The sequence below is a fragment of the Ursus maritimus genome, assembly GCF_017311325.1.
Source record: "Ursus maritimus isolate PB19 chromosome X unlocalized genomic scaffold, ASM1731132v1 scaffold_X1, whole genome shotgun sequence".
Classification (NCBI taxonomy): domain Eukaryota; kingdom Metazoa; phylum Chordata; class Mammalia; order Carnivora; family Ursidae; genus Ursus; species Ursus maritimus.
This window is the reverse complement of record NW_024423319.1, coordinates 50,873,678-50,897,261: the sequence shown is the minus strand read 5'-3', so window position 1 is coordinate 50,897,261 and position 23,584 is coordinate 50,873,678. Positions and strand designations below refer to the sequence as shown.

General features: G+C 33.7%; 1 protein-coding gene across 2 annotated transcripts in view; it reads left to right on the top strand.

Annotated features, from left to right (window-relative positions):
* Positions 1-23,584, top strand: part of DIAPH2 (diaphanous related formin 2) — a 1,070,037-nt gene that overhangs the window by 286,275 nt on the left and 760,178 nt on the right. For both annotated transcript variants that reach the window (XM_040630182.1, XM_040630183.1), the window contains 5 exons: positions 2,320-2,394; positions 2,482-2,551; positions 6,927-7,063; positions 8,805-8,913; positions 18,621-18,731. In XM_040630182.1, the coding sequence (XP_040486116.1) occupies positions 2,320-2,394; positions 2,482-2,551; positions 6,927-7,063; positions 8,805-8,913; positions 18,621-18,731 (502 nt within the window). The remainder of the gene's footprint in view (positions 1-2,319; positions 2,395-2,481; positions 2,552-6,926; positions 7,064-8,804; positions 8,914-18,620; positions 18,732-23,584) is intronic.

Below are 23,584 nucleotides of genomic sequence, written 5' to 3'. Positions count from 1 at the left end.
ACACACACACACACACACACACACACACACACACACACACACACACATATATATATATATATATATATATATATATATGGGCTCCTTTGGGACTCCCATTCTCTCTACTATATATATATATGGAGAGAGAGAGAGACTGAGAGAAAGAGAAAATAGCATTTGGCTAGAGGCCACAAAGTATTTAGTGCCTTAAAGAAAAATGTTGCTAGCAAGAGAAAAAGACAAAAGATACGGTTAGCTACATCCCTTCCTTTTAACCTATCTAGTGTCATTGTGCTAATAATTATTGTATCCCTATAGTAGTGGGCTCCTTTGGGACTCCCATTCTCTCTACTTTAAAAGTCCTGAAGACTCTAATTAGGCCTCCTTTGCCCATTGGCCTAAAATATTCTGTTAAGACTTTTCACAGCCTAGTTTTTTAATAAATAAGCCCTGACTTCTCACACTTAGGTTTCATGATGTATCCTATTTTTTTTTTCAGACCAATTGTAATTTTCACTGAGTGAAACCAAAGTATCATAAACAATTTGAAGAAGTCTGGGATGTGTGGGTGACTAATTTTAAGTGAACAAATAGAAGTCATGTTCTTGTACCACTTTCCTAGACTAAGAAAGAAATAACTCTAATAATTTTAATACCACTGGGTATAAAAAGATGAGTAAAATTTACAATCTTAAAAAAACAATTTATAAGTGTTGAATTTAAGGAAATCATGAATTATTTTATCTTGCTAAATGCCAAAGTAGATACCAAGAACTGTTTATACAAATTTGTTCAGAATTCTTATTATTTTAAGGTTGCTGCTAGGGTATATTGTGCTTTGCTGATATCTGCTGACATATTATGCTTAAAGATGATGTCCTTCTTTTCTTCCACCACCACCCCACTGATATGGAGAATCTTTAGAGAAAATAGCTCATTGTATTTGTTGATTACATGCCTCAATTGAATAGTAGCTCCCTGCCAATTATCATTACAATGCCTTATTGTTTTTTTCTCATTTCCACTATGGAAATTAAAGCAGAATTTGTTTAAAATGAGGTTCCATATATATTGTGGATGCAATTGGTTCTGAATATTTGAGCCATTTTTTAAATATCTGGAAAGGTAGGTTGAGGCTATATGAAAATGCTTGGTTGCAGGACTTGAAATGTGTTAGGTTGACCAGAGGAAATTTTTGGATGTATGACTGATTAAGTGCAATCTAATCCAGCCTTTTGTAAAATGAATAAAAGGAAAGAATGAAGCTGTAGAGACCCTAGTTGGAAGACTCCTGTCACATTAAAGAAAAGGTAACTAGGGCTAAACTAGAATGTTAGCAGAATCAATGAAAAGGAGGGGAGGGGAAATGTGTGGGAGTCTTTCTAGAAGTAGAATATTTGTGACTGGATGACAAAGTCAAACCCAGCTCTACATGATCAGTCTTTCAGCCTTTGACCACACATGGGACTTCATTTCCTGCCATTCTTCCAAGCCTGCTTATTCTGCTGCAGCCACACAGGTCTCCTTACAGTTCCTGGAATCTTTCAAGCATGCTAGCTACCACTTCAGTACTCGATTTGTCCTTAATCCTTCTGCTATGAACCTCTTCACTTCCTTGAAGGCTCTGCTCAAATGCCACCTTATCAAACAACTTCCCTGACTACACATTAAAAAACCACATCCTGGCATTCATTATTTGATTTACCAAAGTTTTAATTTTTTATAGCACCAAAGCACTGACATTTATGTATATATAACCTGCTTATCTGTTTATCATATGTCTCCCTCCCTTTAGATAGTAAGCTACATGAGGGTAAAGGCTTATTTTTGTTGCCTGTTCTATCTTTGACACCTAAAACATGGCTGGTACTTAGTAGGTACTCAATAAATATTTGTTGAATCAATGAACAGAATAAATATAAAGGTGAGAGAGATGGAAATCAAAAAATTCTGTTGGTATTTGAAGTCTGAAGGATTCAAAGAATAGTGGTGTTAATGACAGTATGGAAGAGTGGAAGAGGAGTTGATTGAGGCTAACAGAGACAGCGGGGAAGATATATTTGGCTTAAATATATCAGCTTCAGTATTTGATGCTGGTGGAACAACCAAAGCAGTACTATGGAATGGGCAATCTAAAATGTGAAGAGAAGTCTGGCATTGAGGTAAAGATCTCTAAGTCATCTTCATAGAGTCAATAATTAAAGTAATGGAAGAAGGAAAAAATGGTAAGTGATATAAAGTCAGGGTTATCAGATTTGAAAATTACCATTTCATTTTGGATGTTTAATGTTTTAAATATACAAACCTATTTATACGTATTTTTTGTTTGTTTCATAGCTGGGTTAACAACTTTGGCCATGAAGGTCTTGGACTCTTATTGGATGTTCTGGAAAAGCTTCTGGACAAGAAACAGTAAGAATAAACATGAAAAAAATCACTAAAGGGGAAATTTAAAAAATTTTAAGCACAACATAACATGTTTATTTCCCCTCTATTCAGGCAAGAAAATATAGACAAAAAGAATCAGTATAAACTTATTCAGTGCCTCAAAGCATTTATGAATAATAAGGTAAGTAGTATTTATTTCTGCCTGTCACAAAAGGTGAGAGTTTGTTCAACAGTAGATGGAAGTATGAAACAGACAGTATAGTAGGTGCTTATTCGGTTTTCAGAGGGTCTTTATGGTGAAGATCATCATAGGCTTCATTGAAATATTATTTAAAATATACTTTGCTTCACAATATGTTTATTGGTATGTTTTTATAATTATGGAAACAGAAAAGTCTGTTCCCAAATTAGATAATCCTTTTTTTTTTCTTTCATGCTTAAATGTTACACGTTGAATACCATTTTTTACAGTGTTTTTATTCCATTGAAAAGGAAAATTCAAAGCTATAGTTTAACTTGTTTGCTAACAACGTTATAAGGTTAAGATTTCTATTTTATGTTCAATTAATATCAGTGAGTTAATATACATAGAAGACATTTTTGGAAGATTGCAGGGTTTTTTGTATATGTGTACCAGTTGCAGTATTAGGGACTTCATGAATTCTAAGCAAGGGTTTTTTTTTTTTTTTCTAAAAATAATCTTTGCTCAGGGTGCCTGGGTGGCTCAGTTGGTTAGGTGTCTGACTCTTGATTTAGGCTTAGGTCATGACCTCAGGGTCCTGAGATTGAGCCCTGCATTGTACTTCCTGTTCAGCACAGAGTCTGTTTGTCCCTCTCCCTCCCCACTGCCCCTCCCTCCACACATGTGCACACACACTGTCGCTCTCTCTCTTAAATGAATAAATAAAATCTTAAAAAAATAAAAATAATCTGTGCTCAGGTTATGAAGTTATAGTTATTATTTCTTTTCTTTTTTAAAAATGATTTTATTTATTTATTTGAGAAAGAGAGAAATTGAGAGAATGAGTGAGAGGAAGAGCAGAGGAGAAGCAGACCCCTGCAGAGCAAGGAGCCCAGTGCCTTACTCGATCCCAGGACCCTGGGATCATGACCTGAGACAATGGCAGACACTTAACCGACTGAGCCACCCAGCACCCTATAGTTATTTTTTCTATAAACAATTTTGTTACTGTATTAGACAATATTTCCTCTATATTCCTGTAAGGTAAAATACCACTGACTCATTCACTAGTTGTATAATTCTCTTTAGATGGTGTTTTAATAATCTGTAAGTATTTAATAGAAATAATTATAACAATAACCAGAAACTGGACAAACATATAGTTGTTAGTATAATATAAATATATAGCTATTAATAATGTGATAAGGTTTCTAATCTGTAAACAGTCTTTCTTAAACATATGGGATTATATATGATTGTATATATTTATATATTATGCACACAAGTATCAGCAAAGGATTTTTAGCATGTGGAGTTGGCTGCTTGCTAGTTGACATAAGACTTTTGTATAAACTGTACTAATTGTGCTGTTCCTGGAAGTCTCTTCTGGAAAGATTTCTATCACCATTAATACAGAATTTCTCAACTTTTGTGCCCTTAGTCTTTTGCAACAGAATTATGTAGAATTTGATCTCTTAACAAGAAAGCACTTAATGAACATTGCATCTCCACAATTCAAGATAAATTTCTTTCTTCGATTGAGGGAAACAAAGAAATAAAGCAGTACAGTACTAGAAATCAGGAGCTATAGTGCATGCTTTACCACTAAGTTGAGTGGCCTTTGGAAAATCACTTAAAGTTTCTGGCTGTCAGTCCCCTCATCTGTAAAATTAGCTGTAGGACCCTTTGTTTTAAATTCTTATTGACTTACATTGTCAATTCTCATAGCTTACCAGGATACTAAATATCTGTAATCAAGATAGTCACTAGAGAAAGTCATAGTAGTGAGATTTTCTGTACAGCTTTTTCCCCTAGGACATACATTGATATGTGAATACATAATTATCACTTTAGAGTTTGGCAGTTTTGAAGAACTTGATGGTTCAAATTAGATTATTCTAAACTGAGGTTAACCTGGGGTTACGACATGTTAATTTCTTGATGTAAGTGTTCAGAACATGAATAAATGGTGAATCTTTTAAATGATAGGCATGTGAAACCATAGGCATGAAGTATACATTAAAAATTTTAAAAAAAGTATAGAGATATATCCACTTCATGTTGGAATAAATTGTCATAAAGCATGAAACTTTCATCTGAAATGACTTAAACTTCACTTTGTTGGCCCCAAGGAGTTTAGATTACCTTCTTCAAAAACTCTTTTCCTTTATACAAAACATGTAATAATAGGATCATAATAGGATCAAAAGCAAAGCATTGCCTCTTCCATTGCTGTAATATTGCTATTATGTTTAGATTGATGGTTTTTCATTATTTGTTTTATTTTTATTGTCAGTATGTCCCTATGTGATGAGGTTGGGGAGTATCAGTGAGGTTCAGTGGGGTGGAGTCTGGAGCCAAAGACCAAGAAAGAATTCTTGAGGCATCTTTGGTGCAAAGTTGGTGGTTTATTAAAGCATGGGGACAGGACCCCTGGTCAGAAAGAGCTGCTGCCCCCGGGTTGTGAGGGGTGGCTGATTATATACCATGAGGTTGGGGGAGGTAAGGAAAAAGGGAGGTTGAGGAAATACTTTCATATGTTAAAGAAGATTCACAAGATACCGGAGGCTTTGCCATCATCAAGTTAAGGTTGTTTACCCCTCTAGTAAGGCATTAACATGAAGATAGTTGGGAACGTCCTGGAGGCTGCAGATTATAAGGGCATTTAATCATATCTACATTCCCTTCAGGAAGCTAGGTTATTGATAGAGATGCTTGGTTCCTGTAAACTGCTAAGACATTTGCAAACTGAGGGAGACTCAAGTCTTGCAGGATTGTGGTATCTATAGGTTAACTATTTCTTTGTCCTTTAGGGCAGCCAGGAGTGCCTGAGGAATGTCTCATACATCCCATGATGGGGGGGAGAGGGTTGCAGGGTGTCAGTTTCTGCTTTGTTCTCAGGTTGCCTTCTGTTCCCTCATCACTATGTATTAGAAACTACTTTAACTTATAAATGAAAATTTGAAAATTTAAATAATTTTACTCTCAGTCTATTTGATTTTTAAAGCTGTTATTTTAAGTTTGGTAATTGCATGGCAATCCTCTGTTTATTAGTTTACACATACATTTTTCACTTATTTTCCTTATTATTTAGTATCTACTGGCCACCTTCATACACGCTTGCCCGTTCCGTTCTCTTTGCTTCTTTTTAATCTTGTCTCTTCCATTTTTTTTATTTGCCTTGTCTTTGTATTTATTATTTATTATGAGCTCTGGTAAAGTTACATTTAAGAACTTTAGCTATGTTCCCCTTCTCCCCCCAAAATGTTTTGGAAGTTAAATTAGGCACCATGAAAATATTCATGTATTTGGTACTTAACTAAAAGTTATGCTTGAAATGACAGTTTTGATCTGATGAAATGTTGTCAGATCTTTACTGTTAAATTGTAAAAAGAAGCAAGCATTTCATGAGAAATCTGAGAAATACTTTGTGAGACAAAGGTCAAAGAAAATACCTTTTAAATTTAGTGAAAATCCAAGTTTTAGCCTTTTTAAACATTTGTTTACCTATTCATTCTTATAATGCACATTCGCGTGCTTGTATTCAAGGCTAGAAAGCAAATGGTGTCTCCTCTGCCTAGTTCACTGTGACACTTAACCAAAACCCAGCCACCATGAACTTGGGTTCATAGCTTTTGTAATGCATCTTCTCAAAGGGGGAGGATAATAGATGGTATGGGAAGACCTATGCAGAGGTTTATTGCTTCTTTAACTGGCATATAGTGTACAAAAGAGCTTTATAACATTTTACCTTTTTTGTTCAGTTTTATTTTCCACACAAACATATTGGAGAATTTAACCGTGAATTCCAGACATCTCCAGGAAGACCTAATAACATAAGTAGAATTACTTAAGAAAATCATATCAGGCGGCTCCTGGGTGGCTCAGTCTGTTAAGGTCCGCCTTTGGCTCAGGTCATGATCCCAGGATCCTGGGATGGAACCCCAAGATGGGCTCCCTGCTTAGTGGGGAGCCTGCTTCTCCCTCTCCCTCTGCAGCTCCTCCTGATTGTGCATGCTGTCTCTGTCTGTCAAATAAATAATTTTTTTTTAAAAGAAAATCGTATCAGTATATACTTTACATGTTTTTCTTTGTTAAAGAAATACTGCGTGTTCACATATTTCTCCCAAAGCTTTATGGAGTTTATAGGCAGGCTAATGTAGATCATATCTGATCAAGGGGAAGAAACTCCAAGATACAATCATTTAAAATAAAAAAAAAAAAAGATAGGTAACTGCATTNAAAAAACATTCATATAACTAGGTAGAAGCTCATTGTGGAAGTGTAGGTTTTTAGATCAATGTAAGTTGCTTTTTAAATTAAAGATGTGTTACAAATACATTTTGAATGAAGTTTTTTTTTTTTCTTTCTTTAGTTTGGATTGCAAAGCATTCTAGGAGATGAAAGGAGTCTTTTGCTATTGGCAAGAGCAATTGATCCCAAACAGCCCAACATGATGACTGAAATAGTAAAGATACTGTCTGCTATTTGCATTGTTGGAGAAGAAAACATGTAAGTATTGCTATATTATTATGTTAACTGTATGGAAAATGACACTTGAGAAATTAAAATTCCGTATCTTGTGCTTTTCAGTAGATAACTTGCATGAAAATAGTATTACGTTTTAGAAAATAATTTATTGGCATTTTATCTTATCTATTTACATTTCAGCATTTTTTAAATTTTTTGAAACAAGTAGATTTAAACAGAATCCTAATGGGAAATTCTTCAAAGTTGGATTCAAAGTGAATGAATAAAATTTTATCTAGCTGAAGGTAAAGTAATCATTAGAAAAATGGGATTAATACACACACACACACACACACACACACACACACACACACACACACACATCCTCCCCATATGCACATCACAAAATTTGACTTCTTTAACTCACTGAATTGACTAGATGCTTTCGTTTTGTTATGTTATTTTATTTAAAGTAGTATTTTACTTTATCTGCCTGTAATTGATAAAATGAAGAAATTATGTATAAAGTGAAGTAAACTAACCTTTTAAAAAGAAAGAACAAAAAGACTTTGCATTTATTCAGAGTGCATATATGTGTTAATATTAACAGATTGTTGCTGAATGTACAGTAGTTCATGCCTTCTTATGGAAATAATATTGACTAAGAAGCAAAGTTTCAGATTTGCTGTCATTAATAAGCCTAGTTAGTATGGAACCATTGTGATAAAGAGTGAAATATCTGCTAAGGACACGAACTAAAATATTTCTTTGAAATTTTGTGTGACAGTAATAATTTCAATTTGAATCAGAACAGGGCTATGCAAAGATTTTAGAATACTCTAATACATTGACTTTTTCATACCTATTAGAATAACATGAGATCTTGCTTAATGCTGCTTAGTGTCCTTAGAGACCAAAAGCCAAACACTAAAGAAAAATATTATCAGAGAGCATTAAGTCTTATCTTAGTGAGAACAAACTAAGGATGAAATAACATATGCAAAAGTAAGATTTCCTTAGGTTTTATAGAAACATGAGTTTATACATGAGTAAAAAATATTTTTCTTGTGAATTGGTTTTTCAATACTTAATTCATATAATACAACCTATTCTGGTATAGTTGTAGCTATAGTTTGATAAGCACAGTATACTACATACAGCTTAATTTGATTCAGACACTGTATAGCAATAGTTTCCAATATTTTTGTTCATGTAAATAGTTTTCTTGTGCTAAATAATTATAGATGCTTCTCTAATTACCTAGACTTTCTCTTTCAGTTTTTCTTTCTTGCTCCATTTTCAAAGAATGTTGATTTTTTTTAAGTTCTTTCAAATGTACTTGCTCCTTCTAGTACTTTATTATAGAATCAGTATTTTCATGTGAATAATATTTTACTAATTGTAGATGTCATTTTATGCTTAAATGGTTATTAATATTTATGTTAACACATGAAATACCAAACTTGGAATTTTTAATTTCAATGTTTATCAACTAAATATCTTTTTAAAAATGTTGCCCAGGAAATTTATTTTGCTCAAGATTTTTTATTGAAGTTTCGTTTTTTTAAATAATTGAATTTTCATTTTGATGTCCTAAAATTATTTAAAGCTATCAATATTTGACTTGTAGAAATATGTGGAAAGGAACACAACTTTTAAATTTTTAGTGGTCTCTAAAAACATCAAATGCCGGAAAGGAAATAAGACTGAAAGAAAGAGGTAACCCATATTCATGTGTGTGTAAGATGAATTTCTCATTTCTACTTTTCCCCCCTCTCTATAGTCTAGATAAACTTCTAGGGGCCATAACTACAGCAGCAGAAAGAAATAACAGGGAACGATTTTCACCAATTGTGGAAGGATTAGAAAATCATGAAGCTTTGCAATTACAGGTGAGTTGGTTTTGTCTTAAGTTGCTTCTGGAGTTATATTTAAAGTACTAATTTTGTATAACACCAACTCCTTCTTAGCTATCATTTAAATGGAATGGAACATAAAAATGAAATTCTTCCTATTGCTTGGTCATTTATAAAAGCTAGAGGTTTTATCTGTTAGAATAACAATTTATTTAAAATTAGGAAAAGTACTCCTGGTTACTATAAATATGTATGATTATTGATGTAGGAAAGACATTGGGGTTCGAAGCTGATGGCCAAGAAAGAACTCTTGAGATGTCTTTGGTATAAAAAGGTAATTTTATTAAAGCAAGGGGACAGGACCCCTGGGCAGAAAGAGCTGGGCGGGGAGGGGGGGTCAGAGTGTCATGAGGAGTGGCCCATTATATGCTTTCACTTTGGGAGGGGGTTAGGGATAGCATAAGTATCTAAGGAATTTTGGAAGGAAGGTTTCCTGGACCTTGAGGGGGCTAGCTATTGTTGGGAAAGGTCATTTATTAGCATCTAATAAAACCTTAGTCATGAGACCCTTCAGATGTATATCAGTGGGCTATATGTTTGGGGATGATTGCCAACACCTGTCTTGGGGGGTTTAGAGATAAAGGAAGTTTCCAAAGGAATTTTTATACCTTAAAGTAGACTCACAGGATCCTAGGGGGTGGGGTCTGGGTCAGGCTAGGATTGCCTTTTGCCCTTAGCAAAGTATTAACATCAAGGCAGTTGAGTTCCTAGAGGAATGTCACTCTGCCTGTTTCAAGGACTTATCAGTGGGCTGTAGGCAGTAAGGAAATTTAATAATTTTTCTTCTGCCTTTGTTCCCACATCAATTAGCATTAATATTTGGAAGAAATTTAGTAAATAATAAGCCATCGAAATTAAAGCTTTACCAATAATCATTAGAGCAACAGGATAAGCAGTTTAGCCAATAGTATTATCCTAACAAATGTTGAGGAAGTCTTTGGGCTTATTGTAGAAATTTAGAAAATCTAAGCATATCTTTATGCCATTCACACAACATTCAGAACTCTGACTCACCAGAATAGGGTGGGAACTGAATTGCAATTCTTTGGTCAGAGTCTATCTGATAGCTCTGTGTATACCCAGCCTAAATGTCTTATTTAGAAAATGACAAAACTCACTATCTTTTCTTAGATGGTTTCATGAAATGACCCATTTTATGAAAGATAACTTTGTTCTTGGGTGATGAGAAGTCATATTTATTGGCCATATTTATGGTATGAGATCATGGACTAAGCATTTTAATTTACATATATTATCTGATTAAGTTCTCACAACAACCCAGGTGTGCAGGCACTATTATCGTCTCCATTTTGTTTATAAGATGAATAGCCTTATTGAGACTAGATAACTTGTTTAAGCTGACACAGCTTGTAAGTGGTAGAGTCAGAATTTGACACCGGGTATTTTGGTCTTCAATGCTCATCTCTTTCTTTAAGACTGTGTTTACCATTTGATGCACCATAAGGAACTCTTTCTGAATTAGTGTTTAAACTCCTGTAATATCATTCAACAAAGATGATGTAGGGGCACCTGGGTGGCTCAGTCGTTAAACATCTGCCTTTGGCTCAGGGCATGGTCCCGGAATCCTGGGATCGAACCCTGCATTGGGCTCCTCCGCTGGGAGCCTGCTTCTTCCTCTTCCACTCCGGCTGCTTGTGTTCTCTCTCTTGCTGGCTGTCTCTCTCTCTTTCAAATAAATAAATAAAATCTTTTAAAAAAATCACAAAAAACAAAGATAATGTAGTTTTGGAATACAGGTGAGGTTTGGTGAGGTCTGGAACCAATGGCCAAGAAAGAATTCTTGAGATGTCTTTGGTGCAAAATGGTGTGGGGTGACTGATTATATACTTGGGAGTGGATAGGTAAGGAAAAGGGAGGTTTTCGAAAGAAATTTCATATGCTAAGGAGAATCTACAAGATAATGGAGGCCTTGCCATTGTCAAGTTAAAGTTGTTTTTCCCTCTAGAAAGGCATGAGCATCAGGACACTTGGGAACTTCCTGGAGGAACATTTTACTCTGCCTGCCTCAAGTATTTGTCAATGGGCTGCAGGTTATAAGGACATTTAATTTTATCTACATTTCCTTCTGGAAGTTAGTTTATTGATAAGAATGCTTTTTTATTTTTATTTTTTTTGTAAATCAGTAAGATATTTGTAAACTGAGGGAGACTCTTGTCTTGCAGGACTGTAATCTGTATAAATTAACCATTTGTTTGTCCTTCCCTTAGCTTTTGGGCAGCCAGGAGTACCTGAGGAATGTCACACAAATCCCACCTGGGAGTGGGGGAGGGGGATTTATGGGGTGTCAGCTAGTGCTTTGTCCTTAGCTTGCCTCAGCTCTCTCATCCAAGAGAAGATGGTTCCACACTTAATTTTATCAAATTAGTTAGTAGTGAGTGTTTGTTAAAATTTCTTATCTGATGTAAAACAATGTATTTTCTCCTTTTTATTGTATTATAAAGTATTAGTACTTTTTTTTTTTTTTTGCAAAAGTTTGAAACTACAGGAGGTAGATGAATTGGCTTGTCCACAGAGAATGCTGTAGTTTTACAAAACTATAATCTCTTTTAAATATTTAAGGATCTTTGTTAATTGTTACTTCTCCAAATATGATGATCATTTTGAATACACTTTTATGGTGTCTTTTATGTCCATTTTATTACATTTTTAATAGTTAGGATATTTCCTTCTATCATTGATGTAGGAAAGGATGCCTTTCATTTTATATCTGTTTCAAAGTTGAGTAATTGTCAAATCTATCATTTTTTTTTTTTTGTAATGGACGTTCGCTAGTGACCTCTGTAATATAAAAAGCAAGACCATTTTTAAGTTGTCATATTGGCTTCTCCAGCACATGTGACAGTATTGTTCATTCCTATCAAAACTCTCTCCTCCCTTAACTTCCATGATACTAAACTCTCCTTGTTTTTCTTTTACCCATATTTTACATTTTAAATCTTCTGTCTCTATGCTTGGCCCTTAAATATACTGCTTTCTAAGAGCCTGATCCTTAGTTCTGTGGTTCTTTGCTTTACTCATTCTGTATGGTGTCCTTAGCCACATCCATCCTTATGACTTCCATCTAGCACTTCTGTGTGATGAATTTCTGTGTACTCTTTTTCAAATCCTTGTAACTCAGACCCCATATGTTCGGCTGTCTCCTGACTGAATTTCAAATTCAGTATTGTCCTTAATGCTACTTATCTTCCTTTTCTTCATCCTTCATCCTACTCCAATCCTCTCTCCAATCTTAACCTGCGTTTCTTTTGTATTCCCAATCCTGATTAACTTTGGGATTATCTACCAAGTTGCATAAACCGGAAGTGAAATAGTAATCTTTGAATCTACTCTTCCTCTTTTTGCCATTCCTTCAATTACCAAATCCTACCAATTCTACTTCTGTAATGTTGTTCTTTTGTTCATTAGTATGGTATCCCTTTTCTTCCACCCCTGCTGCCAGTTTTTTGTTTCAGTGAATTGTCATGTCTCATTATTTTACCATTTTAACTTCTCCCCTTCCTTCTCTTAAATAACGTCTCCCCTTTATTCTAGCCCCATTTAAATAATCTTCCACAGACTTATACTTCTGAAATGCAGTTCTTGTCAGATCACTGCTTCAAATCCAAGAAAGTCATCCCATAAACTCTAGGATTAAAGCATAGACTTAGTCTGCACAAAATACTTCATCGTCTGATTTTTGTTTTCTCTGTAGCCTCATATTTCACCACTCTTCTACTTATACTTTTTGGTTCAGTTTCCTGAACATTTTATCCTATTTTATTCTTCTGCCTCCATACCTTTGTACATGGCTTCATCCTGCCCGGAATCCTTCTCTATTTCTTGACTTAATAAACTTACTCGGTATGTTTGTATGTTTCTTGGTTGGTACTTATTTGACTTAAACCATCTTTTTTCCTAACTCCTGCTGGGCTAAGATAAAGAAGGACTTTGTTAATGTCAACAAAGTACTTAATAAGGTCAAGTGTGTGACAGTGTCAATAAAATTTTAAAAGCACACTTTGTTACAGTATGGGTAATCTGTCTGAGGATGTCCTGGAGTTGGCAATTATTGTACTCTGTAGCTCTTTGAATTGTGATCAAACAGATAGATAGATGCTTATATAGTTTTTACAGCTGGTAAGTTAAAATAAAAAAAAAAAAAGGTTTTAGATTTTCCCAATAATTTTATGAAGATATTTCATGTTAAAATAGTTGCCCTCTCTACCACTGAGGTAGGAAACTGAATACAATTTTTTTGCTAATGATATGTCTCATGCCAATAAAATTTGAGATATTTGATTACCATTTACCCATTATATTTTAATCATTTTATTGAGGACAATTTGAGGTTATACAGAAAATCCTAAACAAATAGAGAGTGTTGCCTTTAGAAAGTTTATAGTCTCTTTTGTGATATTTCACACTCTGCATCAAGTCCCATATCCCAGGATGAGGACAATAGCATCCTGTGACTAAAGAATGTAGATGATTATTGTAGAAAGATAATATACTATTGTAGAAAAGGAATGATCATAATGTGATGATGAAAAAACTAATAGTAATTTAGTTTAGTATATATTTATACATGGTACAAATTATTGGATGCTTTATCACATGCACAGTGTTGGTGTTTTTTATTTATATATATTTATGCATTTATTTGGCAGCATATACATTTATCATATAGAATCAGAGATCATTGAAATGCAAATAAAGAAACTTTTTGTTTTTATTAATTAGAAACCAAAATTTTGCTCCTAGCCTACCATATTTATTAATATTGGAGAAAATTCACCGACTTATTGTGAATTTTAAATTTTAATTCTCATGGAAGCTATATTTAAAACAGATAATGGAGACTGGTTTGAAACTTAAAGCTATTACAAAGAAACTAAGGAACAGAAGGAATCTGGATAATGATGATATTCAATTCAAAGGCACTTGTTTTCTTTCCAGTACAAGGAAAAATGTTATTCAGCAATGCCAGATTTGTACATTGTACTGTTGTAGAAAGAATCCAAAACTAAAAGTCATGAGATATAAGTTCTAGTCTTATCTTTATGGCTTATTATTAGCTATATGATCTTGGGCAAATCAACTAATCTTTCTAGGTTTTCAGTTTCTTTACCTTAAAAGGAGCACATTGAACCAGAGTATTTGGTATTTTTAAGCAGTACTCTGTTTTAAAATCACATGATTCTTTGTTTTCCATCTCTGGGGTTGTAATTTTTTTTTTTTAACAGATTGATTTTGCATTGTAAGCAGACGATCATGATCTTAAAGATTTATATACTTGGACATTGAACATACCAATTTTCAAACTTTCATTATTTGGGAATGAGTTTTGTACTTCTTTGGAGCTTAGGTTTTAGATATTAGGCCAGAAGGCTTTTTCATTAAAGTCTCCAGTGCAGTGCTATCCAATCAAACTTTCTGCAGTACCCTATATTCGTGCTGTCCAGTATGGTAGCCAGTAGACACATTTGGCTGTTGAACACTTGAACTGTTGCTAGACTGAGCAACTGACGTTTTCATGTTAGTAATTATAATTAAGCTAAATTTACATTGTGACTAGTGTCTCTGTATTGAATGGCATAGCTCCTGTGTGTGTGTGTGTGTGTGTGTGTGTGTGTGTGTGTCTGTATTTGAATGCAAATGTATGCTGAATAGGGAGTGGGGTGGCAGGAAGTAAAGGAGAGTGAGGGACCATTATTGTGGATGATGGGATGCTGCCTATACTTCATTGTTCATGAAGTGGAATGTAACACATTCTAGGAACTGTTTTCTACCTTTCCTGGTATTTTTGTTTTGTTTTGTTTTTTTTGCATTTCATTATGCATTTTGATAAACTCTTTGTTTTTTTAATAGAGATATAAATGACATATACAATAACCATTTTATATACTAGATAGTATATTGTTAAAATAATTGTATGCTGGGTTGCCTGGGTGGCTCAGTCCATTAAGCATCTGCCTTCAGCTCAGGTCATGATCCTGCAGGCCCAGGGTCAAGCCCTGGATGAGCTCCTTGCTCAGCAGGGAGTCTGCTTCTCCCTCTTCCCCTCCCCCCCTCCTCTCTCTCTCACTCTCTCTTTCAAATAAATAAATAAATAAAATCTTTTAAAAAAGTAGCTGTATGGTTTTCTAATTAACTTACAGTTTCAAAACTGGATATTTCTAGTGTATTAAACATGATGCAATGGTTAAATTTTATTATCTTACCCATTCTTAAAATCTTTTGTCCCGTGAATCTATGACTGGAGTTAATGAGGCATCTGGAATATACTGGAAATTATTCTATATTTGGCATAAAATCATGAGTTTTCCCCTTGCTGTGTGACCGTGTATAAGTTAACTGCTTTGAGCCTCAGCTTCATCATCTATTAAATAAGGATAATGGTAATAGTTACCTTGTATGGTTTTTTTAAGAGAATGAGATTAGATGGTGGATTATGCAAAGCCTCTAATATTGTTTGTATAATAAGAATAATAATGATGATGAAAATAGTTTGAGGTTCTGTATTTAACTATGAATTCAGAATCTACATATGGATATTTAATGTTTATGATTAAGTAATAATATATTCTGGCATTGAAACTAATTATATTTTTAAAATTTAATTTTGTATTTGTAAATAATGACATTTATTTTGGTTTTGGATAGATTTTATTTCTGTCCTCTAAAAAGTACAGTGATTATGTAGTAGCATAAAGGAATGGAGATAATTAAGATGATATTTTTGTTCTCCACATTAAAATATAATATAAATATTTTTATAAAAGAGTATCTCTCTGGGTCGTTCAGTTGGTTGGGCATCTGCCTTCGACTCAGGTCATGATCCCAGGATCCTGGGATCCAGCCCTGGGTTGGGTCCCAGCTGCTCCCCCACTCCCCCTCCACGTTCGTGTTCTCTCCCTCCCTCTCTCTCTCTCTCTGGCTCTAGCTCTCACTCTCTCTTAAATAAATAATAAAATCTTTAAAACAAAGAGAGTATCACTTTAGGAGAAGGTGTTGGAAAATAACATGATGGTATGACTGTTCTGATTATCTTATTTGTAATTAATTAGATATCTGTTAGAATTTGTTCAACAATAAATAATACATTGATAATCCAGTGCCATTACCTGTTTAAATTACTGGCTTCAAAGTGTCTCCTAATTATTTTACACTGTAGTGAAAGGATGCAACTTTTTTTTAGCATTCAGTTATAAATTTATACATCATATGTAAAGTAAATAATATCATTGAAGCATTTCTTACTAAATGTACTTTTATTTCTATGAAGGTACAGTTCTAAGTCTCATTAACTTGTTTCTTATGGAAATGTTCTCTTGTAGGGTATTAATACAAGCCATTAAGCTAGAGTATCTTCTGGCAAAAACAATCCTAGCAGATGGCAACTTTTCTCTCTGTTAATTTTGGATTGGACATGTGCTTTGGCTTGTTTGGTCATGTTGATGAGGACAGGGAATACTAGTGAGGTTCATTGGGGAGGGGTCCGGAGCCGACGACCAAGAAAGAATTCTTGAGGCGTCTTTGGTGCGAAATTGGTGGTTTATTAAAGCATGGGGACAGGACCTGTGAGCAGAAAGAGCTGCTGCCCTGGGGTTGTGAGGGGTGGCTGATTATATACCATGAGGTTGGGGGAGGTAAGGAAAAAGGGAGGTTGAGGAAATACTTTCATATGTTAAAGAAGACTCCCAAGATACCAGAGATCTTGCCATTGTCAAGTTAAGGTTGTTTACCCCTCTAGTAAGGCATTAACATGAAGATAGTTGGGAACTTCCTGGAGGCTGCAGATTATAAGGGCATTTGATCATATCTACATTCCCTTCAGGAAGCTAGGTTATTGATAGAAATGCTTCCTTCTTGTAAACTGCTAAAGACATTTGTAAAACTGAGGGAGACTTAAATCTTGCAGGATTGTGGTATCTATAGGTTAACTATTTCTTTGTCCTTTAGGGCAGCCAGGAGTGCCTGAGGAATGTCACATACATCCCATGGTGGGGGTGGGGGTTGCGGGTTGTCAGTTTCTGCTTTGTCCTCAGCTTGCCTTCTGTTGCCTCATCAGTGTCATAGTTGTAATATTGAACAAAGATCATTCAAGCACATGCAATGATAATATAGCTCTGGACATGTACAGTGTACAAATTTATCTCCCAGGCTATGGAAACTTAAGACTTAAGTATCTTCTTATTGTAAATAGTAAGGTTAAGTAATCCATTAAGGTGTAAGTGTCATGGTAACTTATTTGAAATGTCTTTTAAGGTAATGCCCAGTCTTTGGCAAGTATTTCATCAGTAGTCTTAGTGTTTCATATTGTCATTTGAGCATTCATAGGCGTTGGACTACATCGTTCAGTTGTCATTTAGATATCTAGTAATGTTAGAAACATAAACTTTAGTCGTCACTTTTAAGGCATGCAACTTTTGATTTTTGACCCTGGATGTGAGGTAGTTGGACAAATCTCCCTAAAAGCAGCTTAGATGTATTAGATAATAGATATAAAAAAAGGAATATACCTTTAAATCTTTTCTTTCTACTTGAAAAAATAACTATTATAATGATAGGTCTGGACAAGTCAAGTCAAAATACATTTGAAATATTTTCTTTTGCTGATGTGTTTTTCTCATACTGACTTTTGATTTTTTTGTGGCTCCTTCTATATATACTCGATATTTTTACTAAATCTGGTATTTTCCAGGAGTCCCCTCTCTGTCAGCTCTTTGAACACTGTACAGTATACTCATTGCATACTTTAAGAATAATCAATTTAAATGTGCAGCTCCTCACTTAACCTATTAGGTAGTTGCCTTAGACTTGAGCAGCATTTCCCAAAAATACTATCAGGAATAATGTATGGATCACCTAGCGATTAGCATTTTGTTGATTCCTTTCTAGCTTGCAGTTACCAGAAAATAAGTCCCCTTTTATAATAGGGAATCTCAATATCAGAAAGTAAGAAAAACCAAACCTTTTTTACAGTGTCAGTGTAATTAATGAATCACCTTCGCTTGAAAACAAGACCTTATATTTACTTTGTCATGCAATGCACATTAGCATTGGTGTCACAGTGACTTCTAGTTTATCTTAATTTCCTTGCATTCATTTTTATATGCAGGAAATTAATTCATCTTAATCATATATTTTAATACTCGATATTTTGTGCACGTCCATCCCAATAACAGGATGGAGACAGTATAAATCAGTGTAATAATTTCTCTAAGTTATCACTGTTCTCTGTTTAATATCAAGGTACTTGTTTTGATTTATTTTAGAAAAGTGTTCATAACCATATAGAACTGAGGCCAAGTGTACTCTGAGGACAGCTGGATATGAAAGATACATTTCATGATATTTTTAAAGGGCTCTATATGCAGATTTTTGGAACTTTGAGTTTCTGAGTTTAATATTCCTTCATATTGTTTAGCAAATCATAGCAATACTTGACCATCCATCATATCTCCATTAGAATTATTTTGAGCATTAGAAACTTAATTTTGTTGTTTATGTTGTAAAGTCATAATCATCCTTATACTTGTATAAATATTTACATTTCTTTTAATATTTTATAGTATATGTATGTATCCCTTTAGTTAATGGAAAAATAAGGATCTGAATGTATTAAGTGAATATTTCCTTAATTAAAATAATTTTTAACAAACTTTGCTTTCTAATTACAGGTGGCCTGCATGCAGTTTATAAATGCCCTTGTCACTTCACCTTATGAGCTTGAATTTAGAATACATTTAAGAAATGAATTCCTACGTTCAGGACTGAAAACAATGTTACCAGTAAGTTGAGCGTATACATTAAGTCTACTGATGAACTTTAACATTTTTCTCTCTTTAGACAAAGTACTTGCAACAGAGTAGATAAATGTGCCTTGCTATATTTTCTTTTGTAAAGTATTAGCATTTTGTAAGCTTTTCTATATTGCAGTAATATCAGTCTTTATATACAACTGATTTTTCAGAATTCAACTAATGTGTCCAGAGTGATGTGGGTGTTTTTTGTTTGTTAGTTCGGTTTTTTGTTTTATTTCTTTTGTTAAAGTTGAAAGGGAATTTCTTTTCTTTGAATTTGAATATTGAGAACATAAAGGACTACTGCTTTTTCTTTTTCTGCAGCTTCAATTTTCATTTAAAAGTTTTTGCTTTCCTCTTTGATAACTTAGATTGATATCATTTATATTCAGCATAAGTATAGAATTTTGATCAGTATATTCTAGAAACTAAGGAATGATATTTTTGTTACAATGCTATAGAAACTTTTCTAAAAAACAGTTTTATTTCTTAAATCGAATTTGCGTATATGCACTAATTATTATACTGTTAAAACATTTTTGAAATAACTTTATAGGCTTGATCTAAGATAAATGAGGATACTTATTTTATAAACACAAATACAGCTAACGTGACTTTATATTTTATTTAGTATGTGAACTGAAGAGGGATTTTATTTAAAACCATAGCATTGTTAAGAGACATGTAAAGTTTAACTAGTCTCTTCATTTAAGCTACTCAGAGCACACCTGAGAAAAAAGAAGCAAAAAGGAGTAAAAAACAAAATAAAACAAATGTCAAGTGAGCATGTATATAAGACTTAGAGTACTAAAAATACCAAAATCAGGGAAATTTCCTGTGAGGAATGAGAGTGTAGCTTGCATCTGTAACTTGTGTTCTGATAGTCCTAACTGAAAGGAATTGAAACTCATCATCATAAAATATACCCTACAGTGGGTCTACTGAAGCCCATTTTGATAAGATGTACGATTTGGTCTATCTGGTATTAAAAGTTCTGTGTCAGTTATACTTTGAACGGTACTTTAATCCATGACTTTAAAAAACAGAGAATTGGTCACAGTGAATCAAAGCAACATTTTAAGTGACCCATATGGAGCTTCAATATGCAGTTACTAGGTATAACTAGTTATGGTGTGTGTAACACATTTATTCTTGTTGTGTCACATATCTTTCCTCATGAAAAGTCTGTGGCCTTAGGTAGCTACAGATAATGTTATAATCTTGATTTTAGTGTGGCTTTTGAGTTGCCTACTCATTTGTTTCCATGCTGTCCTCACTAGGGTGGTCCTTAGTTTCTGGCAGAGTATTAATGTCTTTGGACACTTGCTGGTTTACACGGACTCCTTAGCATCCTCATTTATTAATATGCCACATATTGTGCCTTAGTTGTTGCTATTACTCTTTCATCTTTTATTTCTATGTGTCTATTTGTAATTGAATATTCATTTTCTGCCTCATACTACTGAATGTTTGATGAAAAAAACTGTTACTCTCATTTTAATTTATTTAAGTTGTCCTCTTTTCAGAAAGAGAATGAATGATAGCTCTTGTCCTTACCTTTTACTTTTCTCTGGTGTATTTATCTTTACTGGGTTCAGTGGTCTCATGGTATATTTGGTTACACTGACAGTGAAGATTTTGTATCCATCGTTCTAAGCTACACTTTCCCATTGGCCCTGTAGCTGTATATTAAGCCTCATGCGGCACCATGTACTTCTTAATAAATGCATTCTTCATATATGTATCCAGTTAGATTTTTCTTTAACTGTCACATCTTTTCAATATGACCTGATTCCCAGATCTCAGTGATTCTCAGCAAGAAAAAAGTAGGAAGTGTTATGTGTCTGCCTCCTAAAATTTTGGAATAGAACTTACAAGGATTCTCATTTTTTTTTCTCCCTAAAACAATGGAGCAAAATATGGTTATATATAGAACTGGTTCTCAGCTAAAGAGGTTGGACATGTTCACCTAAAGAGAATATATCAAAATCATATTGAGGGTAAGGCGGAGCTGTTTGGTTTGAAAAGAAACAAATCCTCCTCAGGTACTTCTTATATTTGAGAATCAGAATTCAGGCAGAGAGACCCAGAAGATTTAGAGATTCTTTAATACCATAGATTTCACAACTGATGTTGTTCTTGTAGTTTTATTATAACAATTTGGAACAAAGGTCAGAATGGTCATGCTTCAATGTATATTAGATGTACCTGACATGTCAATTATTATCTAATGAACTCACTAATTTACCAAATATTTAAGCTTAAACCACTGGATTTTAGGTAGCATTAAACATCTGTACACATGCATGGAAGCTTAATAATATGTTCATAGATGTGTCTTTAACAGGAGGAGATAACTTAATTTTCCAGAATCTATTTATTATATTCAAAGTAGCAAATTAGATGTGGCTAAGGCTAATACAAATAGTTGGTACATGAATAAAAAATTAGACTTACCTGGTTGTATGGAATTGTTGAATCACTATATTTTACACCTGAAACTATTATTACACTGTATGTTAACCAACTGGAATTTGAATAAAAACTTAAAAAGAATTATACCTCTCTGGAATCATTAAGTGTTAGGGAAGAATCATTCTTAGTATTTCGATAACTCCTGAGACCATCGTAATAATATAGTACAGTGGTACTTTTTTCATTAATAAGAATCCTCAAGACAAGGATGATTATTTTAATTATATTCTGTAAAAATTTATTTTCAAAATTCCCCCATCTCTATTGATAAATTATGGTGTTTGAAGGGAGTTTATACTTCATTTATATGGAAAATTCTTTTAATAAATTTGCTTTAGTTATTTGGGATTAGTGAGTTGTTACATACTCTACAGTGATTTTTAAACTAGTGTTTGCGCTATAGTTGACTCATTGATTTCTTGTGAAGTTTTCTCAATCTGCTTTTTATTTTGTTAAATAAATTTAGAAAATATTAGGTAAATTAGGTATGAGAAGGAACAAGATAGTAAGAATGTCTGTATGACATGTCTACATGTCTGTAGGCAGCAGGCATCTTTATTTTAAAATAGCAACAAACTCTTTCTCTGTTGAAGACTCAATTTTGATTGCTTGACTAGTAATCAGTGATGTACTAGTAATGGAGTTTCCTTTGAAGTACACTATTTCATAGAGATTTAATTATATGTTTTAGAGACTCTGCGAACAAAGTTCTATATCCATACAGCAGTTCTGTTTAAAAAAAAAACTGAAACACGCTTACAATATTTCACATAATAGTTAATAATACTGTAATTCAGTAATGTTATGATATTCCATATTTTAAAGTACAAAATTTTAGTGATGCATTTCCATTTCCTTTCATAGGATATCGTATTTGTGCTATAGAAAAATTTCATTAATTGTTTATTTCATCAAGAATTTATGGATACAGGGGCGCCTGGGTGGCACAGCGGTTAAGCGTCTGCCTTCGGCTCAGGGCGTGATCCCTGCGTTACGGGATCGAGCCCCACATCAGGCTCCTCCGCTATGAGCCTGCTTCTTCCTCTCCCACTCCCCCTGCTTGTGTTCCCTCTCTCGCTGGCTGTCTCTGTCTCTGTCGAATAAATAAATAAAATCTTAAAAAAAAAAAAAAAAACGTAGGCATATAAATGCAATCTTATGTTGTTTATTAACAGTCACCATTAAAATAAATATATATGCAAGTATACACACACACATATATATAAAACTTTCTTTCAGTCACTTGAAAACTGTATCCATAAATTCTTTTTTTTTTTTTAAGACTTTTTTATTTATTTATTCGACAGAGACAGAGACAGCCAGCGAGAGAGGGAACACAAGCAGGGGGAGTGGGAGAGGAAGAAACAGGCTCATAGCAGAGGAGCCTGATGTGGGGCTCAATCCCATAACGCCGGGATCACGCCCTGAGCCGAAGGCAGACTCTATGCCTACGTTTTTATATTGTGTTATATATGTTCACATACTATATATAGTATAAGTAATGTGTTGTCCTAATTAAAAACAGTTAAACATTTAACCAGTTATTTTCATGGAAAATATTTTAATTATGCATATTGATTCCATGTTTTATAATGTTTTGATGCTAATTAAGTGGCAGTATTTAGATTAGATTTTTTTGTTTTTCTAACATATTTAAAAGTATTCAAGTTTTGTAGTGAGCATCTAAGAAAGAACATATTGTGACAGAAGAATAAGTAAAAGTCTGTATTGTAAAATGTGTTAACAGTTATTTCTGCAATGACACTTATATTAGGTGTGTCTGGCTTTTGCTCTTGTCTGACTGGAGTTCTGAAATCACCTGATAATATGACCCACCAATGATAGATAATTTTGCATTCCAATAGATTTAAAAGTGGAAAATTAGATTTAAAGCAACTTACTAAAGAGGGAACTAAGTGTAAATACATCTATTTGTCATATATTTTATATGAAATTATTTAGAAACATACTAATAAATATTTTCGTATGTTCTATATGTAAATTTTCAGTAAATTATTATGTGAATGTTAGAAAAAATCTAGAAAATGCATAAATTTGCATTTGGCTTTAGTAATAGCCATTGCATCTTCATTTATAATTGTTCTGTTGAATGAAAATAGAAACAAGAAATGAATCCTCTTTTGTTTTATTGACCTAATTTGAAGTACATCATGCTTGCATTTCCTTTTAGAATTCAAGCTCAGCTCTGAAATCCTAGTCCCACTTTCATTATCACCCTTGAGCATCCACAGTTGGGATTATCGATTTGGGTTTTGAAAGCTGCAACTTAATGGACACATATTAAAAGATATTCCAGGTGATATATATTAAGCCCAACAATCTCTAGTGTGGCATGCTTCCAAAGA